This window comes from Amblyraja radiata, chromosome 20, assembly GCF_010909765.2.
Source record: "Amblyraja radiata isolate CabotCenter1 chromosome 20, sAmbRad1.1.pri, whole genome shotgun sequence".
NCBI classification, from domain to species: domain Eukaryota; kingdom Metazoa; phylum Chordata; class Chondrichthyes; order Rajiformes; family Rajidae; genus Amblyraja; species Amblyraja radiata.
Window position 1 is genome coordinate 24,957,210 of NC_045975.1, and position 17,919 is coordinate 24,975,128.

Below are 17,919 nucleotides of genomic sequence, written 5' to 3' on the forward strand. Positions count from 1 at the left end.
GCGGGGAGCTGGAGGTGGAGGGAAGGGGTCACACACATGGCCGGGAAGCAGAGGGGTGTAGGTGGGGTGAAACTGAAGGGAGCGACAATCTGCTGCTGCCTGCCCGCTGAGTTAAAAAGTTCCCACGCAAGACTCACGATACACTGTGTATCGTGAGTCTACCGTGGGAACTTTTTAACTCAGCGGGCAGGCAGCAGCATATTGTCAATTATTAACCCTCCCGCGCAATATACCCTCACCTTCTCTTTTATGAATGGGGATTTAGTTCCCCTTTTTTCGAGGACCGACCGGAGGTTCCGCTGTCACCTCTGCGGGCCGCCCTCGGTGAACGTTTTCAAGGACCTTTCTTCAAGGACCGAAAAAATGTCCGCTATTCGGAGGTTTTCGTTATTTGGATCTTCGGATAAAAGGTTGTGCACCTGTACTTATAATCTTTAAGATCAACGATAACAGCAGGCAATTCATTATAAATTCAATAGCTACAATGATATTAATTACTTCAATATTTTGAGTTTGATGAAAGATGCCACTGAATTATATATTTGCAATGCAAGCACATAACTGCAAGAAACCTTTGCTGGTTCAAAGTAATCCTCATGGATGGTCTAAATGTTCCAAAGACAGAGAACCCAGACGTCCAAAATTAGATGCTGCAAGGACTAACATAAATATCAATTTTTTTGATGGACAAATATTCCTATGGCTATTTCACTTGGGGAGTTTACACCCTCGCGGTATGAACATTGACTTCCCTAATAGCCCTTGACTTCTCTAACTTCAGATAGTCCTCTCCATCCCCTTCCCAGTTCCCCCACTTGTCTTACTGTTTCCGCCTACATTCTATCTTACAATACAATACCGTTTATTTGTCATTTGAACCTCACATGAAGTTCAAACGAAATTTGGTTTCTGCAGTCATACAAGAAAAGAACCAAGACACGCACCAACACAATTCACACAAACATCCATCACAGCGAATCTCCTCCTCACTGTGATGGAAGGCAAAGTCTTGTCTCTCCCCTGCTCTCCATTCCTCTCCCGAAGTTAAAGTCAGAGCCCCCGGCGGGCGCTAGTAAGTCCCACGGCCACTTAAAGCCGCGCCGGGCAATGTAAGGCCCTGCCCCGGGTCTTGATGTTGGAGCCCCCGGTGGGCGCTAGCAAGTCCGCGGCCATTTAAAGCCGCACCGGGCGATGTAAGGCCCCGCTGCAGGTCACTCTCAACTTTTTTTTTGCTTCCAGACTGCCTTTCTAACGAAGAGGTTTAGTTACAACGCTCATGTTTGCCATATCCCAGCCCAATTTTACCTGATAAACATCCTCTCGGCCTCCTCCTGGATTTCGATCAGCCATACTGTATTTTCTTTGAAGTTGTCCAAGACAGCATTGAGTTTATCACCAAACTTCTTCAACATGTCATCAGTATCCACCATTGCGATTGCTGTTGTGGAAGCCATGGTGTCACTGAATAGCAAAACATTAGTTAAAAAACTGACAGCAGAGTGGACAGAAACAAATCATTTCAATACCCAGTCAACTTTCAAGCGGTGGTGTCCCTGCTGTAAAGAATCATCAACCTCAATGCCATGGTAGCTAATCACATCTGGGGAAAACATTTAAGACACAGTGATCAGGGAATCTTGATGCAAGATTGGTGTTGATAGAGCTATATAAAATCAAAATACTGGAGAGTGTAATCAGAAAGGTCATGGGGGGGGGGGGGGCATCAGCATGAACAGAGACCAGTCAAGGTGGGGAAAGCAGGAAGCACTCAATCATAACAAATGAAAGAGATATAACAAGAGCTCACCTTATAGACAATGCACATTAGAGGACCTCTGAAACGAAGAGAGATAGGCCCTTTAGGTAACACACAAATAGATTGAAACCTCCAATTACAACCTGTCTCTACAGAAGATGCCCACACCATTTTCAGTGTTGGCAGTCACAGTCATCAAGCACAGAAACAAGTTCAACATGTCCATGCTGGCCGGGTCTATCTGAGCTGGTCCCATTCGCCTGCGTTTGGCCCACATGCCTCTGAACCTTTTCTATCCAAGTGCCTATCCACATAATTTAGACATTGTGATTGTATCCCCACCTTTCCCAATAGCTTCCTCTGGTATCTTATTCCACATACCCACCACCTTCTGTGTGAAAAGGTCACCAATCAGGCTCTTTTTAAATCTTTCCCCTCTCATTTTAAACTTATGCCACTCTAGCTTTAGACTCACCAACCCTAGGAAAAAGACCAACTCTTCACATAACTATGCCCGTGATTTTCAAAGTCTCCCATCAACCTCTTTCATTCCAAGGAGAAAAGTCCCAGCCATCTTCATAACGCAACTCCCATAAATCTTTTCTGCAGCCCTTCTAGCTTAATGACATCGTTCCTGTAGCTGGATGACTAGAACATCAGACAATGTTTCAAGTGTCGTCTTACCAACAACTTGAATAGTTGCAATACGACATTCTGACTTCTGCACTAAATGCCCAGACCGACGAAGGCAAGCACATCAATGCCTTCCTCAGCACCCCACTTATCAGCATAGTTCCATCATCTATTAAGAATGAGGGATGAACTTACTCAAGTATACAAGATTCTAATGAAGCCAATGTCGAGATGATTCTACTTTTAGTTTCTCAAACAATATGGCAAGGTGTACAGGAATTTCATCACATACAGGATGGCAAATCTCTTGGATCCTTTACCCCAGAGCGTTTTGAAGATATTTAAAACAGATGGAGATAATCTTTTGGACGATCAGGAAATGGAGTCACGGAAACTGGGGTAGAAAAGGAGATGAGCCCTGGAGCAAATCAACCATGACTACTTGAATGGCAGGACAGGCATGAAGGGCCATTAGTCATATGTTATGAACATTTTTCTATGTAATGACATCAACTAGTTATCATATACAAAGATGATATTTCGATGCTCCATGCGAAGGGTTTAGGAAAACATCATAGACTGGATGGGAATGCATAAACGTAGTTTCAAAAAGCCGGCATGGGGGAAAAAAGAGGGTAAACACAGGAAACCAAGTCGACTCCTGTTACTGATAGCAACAATTTAAATAACACAAAAATCACAGATTAGAAAAAGCATAATACTTGAACGACAACGTTAAGAGCAGTTTCCGTCCAGTTTAAATTCAAAGGTTTGTAGTCAAGTGAAATATAATGGGGGTGTTGAGAAGCAAAAGTGGGTGCGGCAGAAACTGAATAAGCATCCTGCACGCTTCAGGACGTAAATATTTTCAGGATATATAAAGCTGTGACTAAGCAAGCAGCATGGAAGAAGCCAAAGGCAGACTAATATCTGAATGGAGAGATTGCAGAGGGATCTGGACGTTCTTGTCATCGTCATAGAGTCGCTCACACAGCAGGGAAACAGCCATCAGCCCGTGCCGACCAAGATGGCACATGAAACAAAAAGTTAATATTCAGATGCAGCAAATAAGAACGGTTATCTTGGTATGCAAAATAAACTTTGCAAGTTAGGCCCATCCAAGGTATGGGAGCGCCTCCCAAGGAAAGAATCAATAGCCGGCACGGCTTTTATCAGCTCATTTGTGAGAGTCATAGACAAACTAAGAAGGGTCTCGACCCGAAACGTCACTCATTTCTTCCTTCCAGAGTCGCTGCCTGTCCCGCTGAGTTACTCCCGCATTTTGGGTTTAAGAAAGAACTGCAGATGCTGGAAAAATCGAAGGTAGGCAAACAAATGCTGGAAAAACTCACCTGTTGAGTTTTTTTTGTCTACCCAGCATTATGTGTCTATCTTTCGATAAACTAGCATGAGAGATAGAGCAAAAGCACAAAGGGAACCAATTTGTTTTCAGTCAGCGTGCTTGGACCCCGCTGCCGGCTCCGTTCAGCGTATCTACAGCCCGGCGATCCCGGGCCCCGCCGGGCCGGGCCGGTGCATCCAGCGGCCGCGCTTCCTCACCCCAACCCCCCGCTCCACATCATGGAGCCACTCACCGGGAGAGTCCAGGGACGGAGGTGGGTCCGCGGATCAGCCGCTGCAGAGACGAGGACCGGACACAAGGGAACCGCCGCTCCCGGTCAGCGCGCGCCACCCGCCGCCGTTTAAACGTTTAAACTCAGCGGCCGTTACAGCGCTAGCCAATCACAAGGCAGCGCTCGGTGACGCAATCACATTCGAAATGACACATTCGCCCCTCCCCCTCTCCCTCTCCAAGTTCTCGCGATATTCACCATGTCTGAGGACCCGTCACTCGGTGCAACGAGTCAAGAGCATAGATCATAGAGCTCTATGATATTTGGTCAAGTGTGTTTAATTGGCAACAGAATAATAACACTCTTGGTCAAGAGAGTTTTATTGTCATATGTCCCAAATAGAACAATGAAATTCTCACTTGCAGCAACACAACAGAATATGTAAACATTGTACACTGTAAACAATATAATAAAAAAGTGAAGTTGCAGCAGCATAACAGGCCTCTAAACACAATACACACGGATAATATATCATAAACAAAAAATCAATACATTAACTACTCCAATATTAGTGCAAAAACAGCCCAAAGTCAATGATGCTTTATGGTCAGTAGAAACAAAGAAATCCAGATGCTGGTTAATACCAAAGACACAGTGGCGCAGCGGAAGAATTGCTGCCTCACAGCGCTTGAAGCGCCGGAGACCCGGGTTCGATCCCAACTACAGGTGCTGGCTGTACGGAGTTTGTACGTTCTCCCTGTGACCTGTGTGAGTTTACTCCAGCTGCTCCGATCTCCTCCCAAACTCCAAAGATGGTACAGGTTTTCTAGGCAAATTAGAATAGTTAGAATAGAATAGTTTCTTTATTGTCATTGTAACATGAACCATGTACAATGAAATATAAAAATGTCAGCCAGTCAGTGCACCATTCAAACATTTCTAAAAGCTAACGATACATACAAGGTAAAATATTTTAAAAAAAAGATAAACAACTAAAATAAATATCATGAAAATAGCACGCATAAACACCCAACCCTACATCCTTCTGTCAATTTCACAGTGTACCACAGTCCCTTAGTATGTATCGCCCCTACGTTCCTTGGCGGCTACATTTAGTGCCTTTATAGCAGTGGGGTAAAAACTGTTTTTAAGTCTGTTTGTCCTTGTCCTTGTAGATCTGTACCGTCTGCCTGACGGCAACAGTTCAAACAGGGAGTGTCCAGGGTGGGAAATGTCCTTTATAATACTCTGGGATTTTTTGAAGCAGCGGGAACTGTGTAAGTCCTCCAAGGTAAGGAGAGGGCAGCCGACAATCCTCTGGGCGTTGTCAATGGCCCTCTGGATCGCTTTCCTCTGAGCCGCTGTGCAGCTGGTGTACCACACGCATACACAGTATGTTAGGATGCTCTCAATGGAGCACCGATAAAAGGACAGCAGCAGTCTCTGAGTGATGTTATTCTTCCTGAGCACCCTCAGGAAGTGCAGTCTCTGCTGGACCTTTTTCAGCAGCGCAGAGGTGTTCACGCTCCATGTCAGGTCCTCCTCAATTTGGATTCCCAGGAAGCGGAAATCCGCCACCCTCTCCACACAGTCCCCTCTGATAATTAATGGTACCATGTCCGTTTTATTCTTCCTGAAGTCTATTATTATCTCCTTGGTTTTTAAGGTGTTGAGGAGCAGGTTATTTTCCCCACACCACACTGTCAGCTGCTCCGCCTCATCCCGGTAGGCGTACTCGTCCCCCCCGGAGATGAGTCCCACCATCGTAGTGTCATCCGCAAATTTGACAATGGTGTTGCTGTGGTGGGCGGGGGTGCAGTCATGTGTGTAGATGGTGTAGAGCAGGGGGCTCAGCACGCAGCCCTGTGGAGAGCCGGTACTGAGGCTGAGGGCCGTGGATGGTGTGGTATAAGTTGGTGTGGTATAAGTGTAAATTGTCCCTAGTGTGTGTAGGATATTGTTAGTGTGTGGTGATCGATGGCCGGTGCGGACTCGGTGGGCCGAAGGGCCTGTTTCCGCACCGTATCTCTAAAAACTAAACCAAAGATAGACACAACGTGCTGGCATAATATAGCTGGTCAGGCAGCATCTCTGGAGAAAAAGGATGGTGACACTTCTTCAGACTGCAGTTCCCTGTATCTACATTTTGAATGTCCTGCCCCGAAACGTCACCCATCCCTTTTCTCCAGAGATGCTGGCTGGCCCATTGAGTTACGGTAGCACTTTGTGTCTATCTTCGGCACTTTATAGTTACATGTACCCAAGTGCAGTGAAATTCTTTGTATTTTTGCACACAGTTCAGATACAATCCTAATATATATTAGGCAGCAAGGTCGGGCAGCGGTAGAGTTGCTGCTTTACAGTGCCAGAGGCCCGGTTTAATCCTGGCTATGTGTGCTATCTATTCGCAGTTTGCCCGTTCTCCCTGCAAGCGCGTGGGTTTTCTCTGCCTGCTAGGATTTCCTCCCTCATCCCAAAAGTGTGCAGGCTTGTAATTGATTTCTGTTAATTTTTCCCCGATGATTAGGATAGAAATAGTGTACAGGTGATCATTGGTCAGCATGGACTCAGTGGGCCGAAGATCCTGCCTGTTTCCAAGCTGTATCTCCAAAAACGATAAAATTAGGCAGAATCATACTAAGTATAAAAGTATAAGATAGTAGACCACACTGAGTACACAAGATTAAGCACATTTTAGACATTCTGATGTAAGGTTCCAACCAAAATGTCACCGATCCATATTCACAAGGTTAAATCAGTGTGCCCTTGGCCTAGAACTATCTGTGGATAGCAACAGTTTCCAGTAATGAGAAAGAAAACTTCCATAGAGAATCACAGAGGGAACATCTAAATTATTAAATTCAGAATTGAGTCCCAGAGACTATAAATGGAAACTGAGGTCATATGTTTGTGGCTTACATTGAGGTTTGTGTCTGTCTTTCATCTCCAACATCAACCACAATCCTTCTCATGGCTCTGTCCAATACATTCCTTCCATATGTCATTGATTCACTTTTCCAACACTACGAACAATTAATCGTCTTACAGCATTTTGACATGCAATCGAAGGAGATACCACTCCTGCCTTTATAATCTCTTCCCTTCCACCATCTGGGAACCCAAAGAGCTGGGCTAGAAATGCAATTACTCGTATCTGGTCCCATGGTATTTTCTGCATCCATTCCTCCCAGCTTCTTCACATCAATTTGACGGAAAACAGGTTCCTTTGATGGTGGGGTACCGAAATAGATTAGTTGCAGTTGCACGGATTTGTGTGTTTGACCTGCACCCTGAATCTGTCGTTCACATGCAGTCCAGTCACCCTCTTAATTATGACTCAGATTGGACAGTACACAAAAATCTCATACAGTAATGGTGAGTTTAAAACAAAACGGTTTATTCAGTTTTTGTAACGGTAAACACGAGCGAGCACTTTAAGTGAGAACTCAAAGATACTCCACTGACACAAACAACATCCAGCAATTTATAGGATTCGCATTATTATGGTTACATGTGAATTTTACAAATTTATATTGCAAGTGTTGCCTATATTGATTTGACTGTAATTTAGGGTCTTGTTTTTCTCTTGTTTTTCTGCTCATGTAACGATATGCCCTTCTGCAATTAAGTCGGCAATTCAAAATCCATGATTTTGTGTTTGCTTCAGTTAGCTGTGTTTCGCCATCTCAACACTTCCCCAATCTATTCACTGCGCTGTTTCCTCTAATGTTATCATTAGACTATTTTCACTATTTCCCTCGTTTCCAATAGTCATTTTGCAATTTGTATGGTACTTAGGTGGACAGTATTACAAAAGTATCTAATTTACTTATGATTCCGGAGATTCCTTCTTCTGTCATTTCTCACTGAACATGGCTGCAGATGTTTAAGTTTAGCCTTTGGCCGAGCTCTGCAATGTTGAGGATTATCCACAGCCATTCACAATGGGATGGAGCAAAGGCATCTGAGGTGGGTTCTAGTGTTGTGACTCATGCAGTCACGTGTTACAATACCACCCGGCTGGCACCTCATTTCTTGCTATGGCTTGGTGATGCTAACACACCTTTCCACACACTTCTATGAACCAGAAACAGTTTCCTGGCCTGACAGTAACGGCGAGGTGGGGGATATGCCAGATATGCAGTTACATTTAGTGGTGGGATACAGTTCAATGCAGGAAATATTGGTCAAAACCCAATTTAATTATTCATGAGGTGTAAGAGTCAATGCACAGTATTTACTGAACTACCTTATATTGAATTTTAAAGAGAGTTTTATATTTGAGAAACTAAATTACATTTGGATAAAATACATGCCTGAATGGATCACATTAGATTCTGCAGCTTCCAACAACTCAGTGGATAACGAGTGATGTATTAGAGTGTAGCCACATACATCCGAAGTGAAACGATTGCAGATTTAGTTGCATTTAGCTGAATGATATAAACAGAAAACTGGAAATGGTGGAAGGAATCAGCCTGGGCTGCCAGCCTTCATCCATACACAATGTGCTCTCCCGAAAAGTATATACTCAATAATAGCTTCAGGTTTAAATATAATGTAAAATATAATACTGTCACTTTCTGCCTTGGTTTATACATGCTAAAAAAGACAGCAAATACTCGAAAATAATGTATGCTTGTGGAATCTTATCTCATCAAGAATCCACATTTTTGGTGGAGGAAGGCAGGAAAAATGAAATGAATAATTTACTATAAAGTTCACTATCCTAGTCCCTTAAATTATCACTCCTAGAAAGTGCCAGAAGCTGTACTTTACAGAAGGAAACATAATTCATTTCCAAGATAATATTTTGTAGATAATTCAGAAGAATCAGTGTGACACCTGGTTTGAATCTTTCCAGGTCCCATACGAAAAGACACAGGTTGATCTGAAAAAAAATAATGAAATAGATCATTATAAATTTACGCTTTTGTCCAAGAAGCATTTGCTTCTCCAAGCCTGTTTTGCTATTCAATATGTTCATCGCTGATTCTCTATCTCAATACCAATTTTCATCTCTCCCCATACCTTTTGAAGTCTTCCAGTACGTTGATGAATACTTTCTTGAACTTCTAATAAATTTATTTTATGGGCGCCTTTCAAGAGTCAAGGACAGATGTCTCAAAGTCTCAAAGACTTCTGCAGGTGGACGGCAGAGGGCATATTAACCGGTCACACCACAGTCTGGTTTGGCAACTCAAATGACCACAAATTAAGATTACAGAGAGTTGGAGATACCATTGGTCCATCACAGGTACTGACCCCCTCACCATCGAAGGGATCTATCTATAGGAGGTACTGCTCCAAAATGGCAGCCAGCATCAAAAACCCACACCACCCTGGCCATGCTCTCATTTGACTCCTCCCATCAGGGAAGAAAGTACAGGAGCCTTAAAACAAGTGACCACCAGGTTCAGGAATAGCTTTATCCCAACAACCATCAGACTCTTGAACACTAGACAATGCTAACCTCAACTATGAACTATGAACAGCCTGGTTGTAGTCAGAGACTTAGGAATTGTATGCACTAGTATCTGGGTTATTAATTTATGGTATCTTTGTTTGTTATATATTATCTATGTGTATTGTGTTTACAGATCTGTTAGACTGCTGCATGAATTTCATTGTTACATTGTTGGTACATTTGACATTTAAAAACTGGTGACACTTGTTTCTGGTGATCTTGGTGAGCAATGTAAGTGGCATACATTTAGCACTGTGCCTATTGTTTTATATGCGATAGAAGTAGAATTAGGCCATTCGGCCCATCAAGTCTACTCCGCCATTCAATCATGGCTGATCTATATCGCCTTCCTAACCACATTCTCCTGCCTTATCCCCATAACCTCTGACACCTGTACTAATCAAGAATATATCTCTCTCTGCCTTAAAATATCTGCTGACTTGGCCTCCACAGCCTTCTGTGGCAAAGAATTACACAGATTCACCACCCTCTGACTAAAGAAAATTCTCCTCATCTCCTTCCTAAAAGAACGTGCTTTAATTCTGAGGCTATGACCTCCAGTCCTAGACTCTCCCATGAGTGGAAATATCCACTCCACATCCACTCTATCCAAGCCTTTCACAATTCTGTATTTTTCAATGAGGTCACCACTCATTCTTCTAAACTTCAGCGAGTACAGGCCCAGTGCAAACAAATGCTCACCATAGGTTAACCTACTCATTCCTGGGATTATTTTTGTAAACCTCCTCTGGACCATCTCCAGAGCCAGCACTTCCTTTCTCAGATATGATGCCCAAAATTGCACACAATATTCCAAATGCAGCCTTATCTAAAAACATACCTGTTTTTGTATACAAGCCCTCTTGAAATAAAATTCATTTACTCTACACACTTTGTGAAATAAATGAATGGGGAGAGAATCCAGAAATCGAATGCGCAAAGGGACTTGTGAGAGCTGGTGCTGGACTCCCAAAAAATTAATCTGCAAGTCGAATCGGTAGTGAAGAAATCAAACTCAATTCGACTTACAGATGAACTTTTTGAGAGTCCTGCACCAGCTCTCACAAGTGCCTTTGCACATACGATTTCTGGATTCTCTCCCCATTTAGAAAATAGTCTACGCCTTTATTGCTACTACCAAAATGCATGACTCCATACTTTGCTACACTATATTCCATCTGCCACTTCTCTGCCCACTCTCCCAACCTGTCCAAGTCCTTCTGCAGAGTCTCTGCTTTCTCTACACCACATGACCTTCCACCTATTTTCGTATCATCCGTAAAGTTGGCCACGAAGCCTTCAATCCCCTCACCCAAATCATTAATATACAAAGTGAAGAGTAGCGGCCCCATCACCGAGCCCTGCGGAACTCCGCTAGTCACTGACAGCCAACCAGGAAAAGCCCCCTTTGTTGCCACTCCAGCCAACCTGATATCCATGCTAGTATCTGCCCTTGAATACCGTGGGCTCTCTCTTCTTTAGCAGCCTCACGTGTGTGACCTTATCAAAGGCATTCTGAATCTAAATAAACAATACCTCTCCTTTGTCTTCCTTGCTATTGACTTCAAAGAATTCCAGCAAATTTATCAAGGAAGACCTCCCCTTCACAAAGCCATGCTGACTTTGGCCTATTTTATCGTAAACTTCTAAGTACTCCGTTAGCTCATCCATTATAATGGATTCCAAAATCCTACCAACCACCAAAGTCAGACTAACAGGCCTGTAGTTCCCACTATTCTCCCTTCGTGTGGGTAATATTGGCAATTTTCCAGTCACCTGGGATTTCTCCTGTCTCTAGTGATTCTTAAAATATCACTGTCAATACCTCCACAATCTCTAATGCTACCTCTTTCAGAACCCTCGGGTGTGGTCCATCTGGTCCAGGTGACTTATCCACCTTAAGCCCTTTCAGCTTCCCAAGCACTTTCTCCCAAGCAGTAGCCATTCCATGAACTTCCACCCTCTGACTCTTTTGAATTTCAGGCACATTGCTGGGGTCTTCCACTGTGAAGACTGATGCAAAAAAAGTTATTCAACTCCTCTGCCATATCTTTATTCCCCATTATCACTTCTCCTGCATCATTCTCTTCTTTTTATATAACTGAAATAACTCTTGCTGTCCTCTTTTATATTATTGGCTCCCTTACCTTCGTATTTCATCTTTTCTCTGCATCTTGCCTTTTTAGTTACCTTCTGCTGTTCTTGAGCTTCCCAATTCTCCAGTTTCCCACTAATCTTTGCTATGTTACACGCCTTCTCTTTTAGTTTTATAGTCCTTGACTTCCCTTGTCAGCCACGGTCGCCTCGTTCTTCCTCTTTGGAAAAAACAAATAACCGTAGTATAGGATTATAAACACACTACCTCTTATGTTCCCAATACTTAGCCTCTTTCAACGCTAATTATCATTCACTCCATCCCTCCACAATTCAACCTGACACATTCACAAATTCCACCACTTCATCCTCCACCTACAGATGTGCTCTTTAAGTTGACATCATACAATACAGAACAGTACAGCACGAACAGGACCTTCAGCCCACAATGTTGGTGCGACCATGATGTCAAGATCATCTCTTATCTACCAGATATAATCCATATACCTCCATTCCCTGCATATCTATATGCCTATACAAAAGTCACTTAAACACCTCTATCGTATCTGCCTCAACCACCACCCCTGGCAGCATGTTCTAGGCACTCACCACCCTCTGTGTGGAAAAAAAGCTTTCCCTGTAAATCAGATGAACATAAATGGTGACAAGGAAATCAACATCATAAAATGGATGATTCATTTATCTAACTTGTTGTTCCCAAAAGTTTTCTTTGAGCAAGTTTAGTTTAGATAGATAGATAGATAGATAGATAGCCTTTATTGTCATTCAGACCGAAGTCTGAACGAAATTGCAGCAGTCATACATATAATACAATAAAAACAACAATAAACACATATTAACATCCACCACAGTGAGTCCACCCAGCATCTCCTCACTGTGATGGAGGCAAAAGTCTTTGGTCTGCAGTCTCTTCCCTCCTCTTCTCCCTCTGCGCTGAGGCGATACCCCCCGGGCGATGTTATAAATCAGTCCCGCGGCTCAAACACGCGGCCCGGGGTGGTCGAAGCTGCCGCCCACCAGTCCTGCAGACGCAGCCGCTGGCCCGCGGCCGAACCCCGGACTCAGGCCACCACCGCCAGAACACCGTCCCAGCCACCCTCACGTGAGTACCGTGCCGTCTTCAGCCTCGGGCTGGGCCGCCCCCGACATGGGCGCCGAACCTCCCCCGGGCCGGGCCGTTTAGAGACATAGCATGGAAACAGACCCTTCAGCCGACCATCAATCACCTATGCAGACCTGTTCTATATTATGCCACTTTCTCATTCACCCTCCACAGGGGCAATTTTACAGAAGCTAAATATCCAAAAATAATCTGATCCAAGATGAAGCCTAGCCAGGCGGCACTTTGTGCGCTTGTCACAGAATTAGATCTGCAATCACTAAACTAAAAATAAAAGTTAGCTGGCATATTTTTCGATGTGAAGGGACATAGAATTTTTCTAAATGAAACTAATTTTCTAAATGAAAGGTGCTGTACATATTTACATAATTAATTGCTGCAAATAGAAGCTTGGAGCATGGATATTCCAATTAGAAAAAGGTGCTACCCTTTGTAAATGCTATCACATAGATATGGAAAGTAAAATGTTGGCATGCACCCGCATTTTTCCTTCTGTCTCAATCTGGACACCACACAACATACATTAGTCCGGTCAAAATTCACATCATCCCAATCAAATTATGATACAAGCTTTCCTGTACCTTTATCCAAAACAAAGATTTCTCCTGAATCCCGAAGAACAACTTCCAAGGCCATATCCTGAACTTCATAACATTGCGTCAAAACAACTGTCGCCTGCTCCTTTGCAAGTTGAAAAAGGAGTACGTTGCCAAGGTAATTAATTCCAGTAATCTGTAACTCATCAATATCCTCTGGTATTATGGGATCAAAGAGCAAACAATTCTTTGTGATTCTGCAAAACAGAAGTACAAGGCAAAAATTTGGTGTTATTAGGACAGAGCAAGACTAATAATTGGCAGTAATTACAATAAGATGATTTTCCTCAACAATGATGCCTTGTTCAGGGAGTAGAGGTTGTGCTCACTCTGTACTAAGTAATATTCAGAAGTACTGCTTCTCAGCACAGTCCAGTGGAAAGTGTAATTACAAAGACTGCAATACTTTTCTCATCTATTGTATTTTGGGATAATACTGAAAATATAGACTTCATCAACTCCGGCTCCCTGCGCCGCACCCCCCCCCCCCCCCCCCCCCCCAAGCCTCCAACCTCATCGTTCCCCAGCCCCGCACGGCTCGATTTTACTTTCTCCCCAAAATCCACAAACCTGACTGTCCCGGTAGACCCATTGTCTCTGCCTGTTCGTGCCCTACCGAACTTATTTCCACATACCTCGACTACATCCTATCCCCCCTGGTTAAATCCCTCCCGACCTATGTTCAAGGTTCACCTCAGACACTCCATCGTCTCCGGGCATTCCATTCTCTAGGCCCCCATCCCCTCATCTTCATCATGGACGTCCAGTCACTCTGCAACTCCATCCCTCACCAGGAGGGTCTCAAAACCCTCCAGTTCTTCCTCGACCAGAGAACCAACAGATACTCGCCTCCGCCTAGCGGAGCTGATCCTTACCCTCAATAACTTTTTGTTTGACTCCTCCCATTTCCTCCAAATACAAGGCGTAGCTATGGGCATGCGCATGGGCCCCAGCTATGCCTGCCTCTTTGTAGGGTACGTCGAACACTCCTTGTTCGAGACATACCAGGGCCCCATCCCCGACCTCTACCGCCGCTACATCGACGACTGCTTTGGTGCCATCTCCTGCACCCACACACAACTCATTGACATCATCAACTTCACCACATAACTTCCATCAGGCACTCAAAAACACCTGGACCATTTCCGACACTTCCCTACCATTCTTGACCTCACTATCTCCATCGCAGGTGATAGATTTCTGACTGACATCCACTATAAACCCACTGACTCCCATGGCTATCTAGACGACACTTCTTCCCACCCTGCTTCCTGTAAGGACTCCATCTCCAACTCCCAATTCCTCCGTCTACGCCGCATCTGCTCCCAGGATGAGGTGTTCCACACCAGGGCATCGGAAATGTCCTCATTCTTCAGGGAACGGGGGTTCCCCTTCCCTACTATAGATGAGGCTCTCACCAAGGTCTCTTCAAAACCCCGCAACACTGCTCTCTCTCCCCATCCCCCCACTCGGAACAAGGGCAGAGTCCCCCTAGTCCTCACCTTCCACCCCACTAGCCGTCACATAAAACAAATAGTCCTCCGTCATTTTCGCCATCTCCAACGTGACCCCACCACGCGACACATCTTCCCATCTCCCCCCCCGTCTGCTTTCCGCAAAGACCGCTCCCTCCGTAACTCCCTGGTCAATTCTTCCCTTCCCACCCGCACCACCCCCTCCCCGGCACTTTCCCTTGCAACCGCAGGAGATTCTACACTTGTCGCTTTACCTCCACCCTCGACTCCATTCAAGGACCCAAGCAGTCGTTCCAGGTGCGACAGAGGTTCACCTGCACCTCCTCCAACCTCATCTATTGCATCCGCTGCTCTAGATGTCAGCTGATCTACATCGGTGAGACCAGAGTGAGCACCACCGGAAATTGGAGGAGCAGCACCTCATATTCCGCTTGGGCAATCTGCACCCGAGCGGCTTGAACATTGACCTCCAATTTCCAGTATCCCTTGCTGTATCCTCCCCTTCTCAGCTCTCCCTCAGCCCTCTGGCTCCTCCTCTTCCTTTCTTCCCGCAACCCCCTCCCCCACCCTGCATCAGTCTGAAGAAGTGTTTCGGCCCAAAACGTTGCCTATTTTCTTCGCTCCATAGATGCTGCTGCACCCGCTGGGTTTCTCCAGCACTTTTGTCTACCTAAATATACTAGGTAAATTGGAACAGGAAAGTGCCATAAAGAGGAGTCAATATAACTGCAAGTACAAAGAACTGCATATGCTGGTTTATACCAATGATAGACACAAAGTGCTGGAGTAACTCAGCAGGTCAGGCAGTATCTTTGTAGAAAAAGGATGGATGACGTTTCAAGCCACTTTTTCGAGTCATTTAGAGTCTGAAGAAGGGTCCTGACCTGAAATGTCATCTATCCTTTTTCTTTAGGGATGCTGCCTGACCTGCTGAATAATCTCAGCACTTTGTGTCTATCTTAAATCGATATAACTGTCTGTGCAAGTTCACAATCATTTTACTCTCCGATGGCAAAGTAGTTAACATTTCTTAAAGTAAACAAAGAATGATTATTTTTCAGGGGCTATCTCAACAAAGACAAAAATTTAGGGTTCAGATCCGTAATGCCATCAATCCATGTTCTCCAGAGATGCTGATTGAACTGCTAAGTTACTCCAGCACTTTGTGTCTTTTTTTGTAAAGCAGCATCTGCAGTTCCTTGTGCCTACTTGTGTTAAAATTGAATCAAAAAGTTCACAGTTTACTTCCAAGCACAATGAATCAAAGAAATGCTCAGATTTAATCTCCTGTCTGTTTATCTCAACTCATAGGCAGTAGATGATTTTAGAGATAAAGATGCCAGGATTACTAATGCTGGTGGACAGGTAAAGACCAAGTCTGTAAATTCTGGTGTGTGTGAACATAGTTAGGTGATGGGGTTAGTATGAGCTGTGGTACCATCTTTGGTCAAGTAGCCAAATAATGCTCACTAGCTTGATCTGCTAATGAAGAACCTCTGTTTGCTTGAGATACCACCAAAGGAACGTTCATGAGTGCAAGGAATTATGTGCCACTGAGGAGTCAATGACTACTGAGGATTGAAAGATCGTGGAAAAATCTGCAAGAGCCTGTAACCAAAGTATTTGAGCATAATAAAATGAATTGTTGGATATCTCCCAAAATCCAATAAAGTATGGTTACATTTGCACTGACCTGAATCCCGTGAAGCCAAACAGTATGGTCTGTAAAAAACCACCCATTCCTGTCAGGAAATTCACAGCCCCTGAACCATCAGCATTTTCACTCCAAACCTGATGTAGGGAGGGAGAGAAAAAGGAAATATCAGTATCCTGAAAACTGTCATTCAAAATCCATGCCCATATTTTGGTACATATTTATTAACGAAGTCCAGACCCAGAAGATCAGAAGTTCCAATCCTTCCTCACTTTGGCAGGGGAGTAATAATAATAATAATAAATTTTATTTATTGGGCACCTTTCAGACATCTCAAGGACACCTTACATAGATTAACAGGAATATAAACATATAATCAGAATAAAATAAATAATAAAGACATCACAGAAACACAAATTAAAAACAGAATTCAATCCAAAAACAAAAAATCAAAAACACAATGTGAAGAGAGAGCAGCGGCAGCTAAAGCGCGCCAGCGTCCACTCTCCCTTCACGGCAGCCATCTTGGACAAAGGCTAACAGGATTACCATACAGACAAAAAATCATCCCCCCAACAATGGATACCACTGTGGGGGAAGGCACAATGTCCAGTCCCCAACCCCAAGTTCACCCCAAAGTCAGGTCTATTGAGGCCACCGCACTTGCCTCTACGGAGGCCCGACGTTCCTGGCCGTTCTCACCGGGAGGTGTTGTCCCGGCGTCGGGAGAGTCCTCTCAGCGGCTGGGCCACCTGGAACGGCCGCTTTCTAACTGGGGACCGCGGCTTCCGAAGCCGACAAGGCCGCGCCGGTTTGGAGCTCCCAGGCTCCCGATGTTAAAGTCGGCGCCGCCCGCTCCGCTCCGCAGACCCGCAGCCCGGAGGTGTTGAACACGGCGGTCACAGCTCACTGGAGCTCCAGCGCGTCGATCCAGCGCGGCGACCCAGGCAAGGCATCACCCGCTCCGCTCCACGATAGCGCTCCAGCGCTGTGCCGCCACCGAGGCAGAGGTGCTAGGTGGTCCCTGCCAGGAAACGGCGCTCCAAGCCCGCTGGTAGGCATCGAGGACGGGTCGACAGGCAGCCCGGAGAAAAAGCTGCCTCACCGACCAGGTAGGGACCTAGAAGTAAAATTGACCCCAATCCCCCACATTAAAAAGTCCATATCTCGAAACATCACTAAACAGGACTCACTAAAAACTTTTTAAAAAAAGCGAATTAAAACAGACGGCTGCTGGCTAGCAGCCGTTCCCCAAGATGGCTCCTCCTCCGAGGGAGTACCCTGTTGCAAATTCATCAAGGGTGTTTTCACCACATTTCCTTTGAAATTTTTGGGCCACCCTCAAGCATTTATATGAAAGAACCAAAATTACTGGAGGTTACGAAGTTATGAAAATTAAAAATATACCAACCTCTCCCAAAATACAGAATATTTTTGCCTTTAGCCTGTACAGCTTTCTTTACCTCATTCACTTGCCCCTCACTGCTTACCTCTCCCACCTACCAGATTCCCAATACAGCCTATGCACC

General features: G+C 44.6%; 2 protein-coding genes across 7 annotated transcripts in view; both read right to left on the minus strand.

Moving 5' to 3' along the window:
- The window catches only part of LOC116984734 (inner centromere protein), a 34,387-nt gene extending 30,246 nt beyond the window's left edge, over window positions 1-4,141 (minus strand). For 2 of the 3 annotated variants that reach the window (XM_033039080.1, XM_033039079.1), the window contains exons 1-2: window positions 3,985-4,116; window positions 1,306-1,461 (exon numbers count right to left, since the gene is read on the minus strand). In XM_033039080.1, the coding sequence (XP_032894971.1) occupies window positions 1,306-1,454 (149 nt within the window). In that variant the 5' untranslated portion in view covers window positions 1,455-1,461; window positions 3,985-4,116. Of the gene's footprint in view, window positions 1-1,305; window positions 1,462-3,984 lie in introns of all 3 variants that reach the window. The other variant, XM_033039078.1, reaches the window with a different exon arrangement.
- A 3,198-nt stretch (window positions 4,142-7,339) lies between these two features.
- The window catches only part of pgghg (protein-glucosylgalactosylhydroxylysine glucosidase), a 34,061-nt gene continuing 23,481 nt past the window's right edge, over window positions 7,340-17,919 (minus strand). For all 4 annotated transcript variants that reach the window (XM_033039083.1, XM_033039081.1, XM_033039082.1 and 1 more), the window contains 3 exons: window positions 16,430-16,527; window positions 13,247-13,458; window positions 7,340-8,854 (listed from right to left, as the gene is read on the minus strand). In XM_033039083.1, coding sequence (XP_032894974.1) covers window positions 8,739-8,854; window positions 13,247-13,458; window positions 16,430-16,527 — 426 coding nt within the window. In that variant the 3' untranslated portion in view covers window positions 7,340-8,738. The remainder of the gene's footprint in view (window positions 8,855-13,246; window positions 13,459-16,429; window positions 16,528-17,919) is intronic.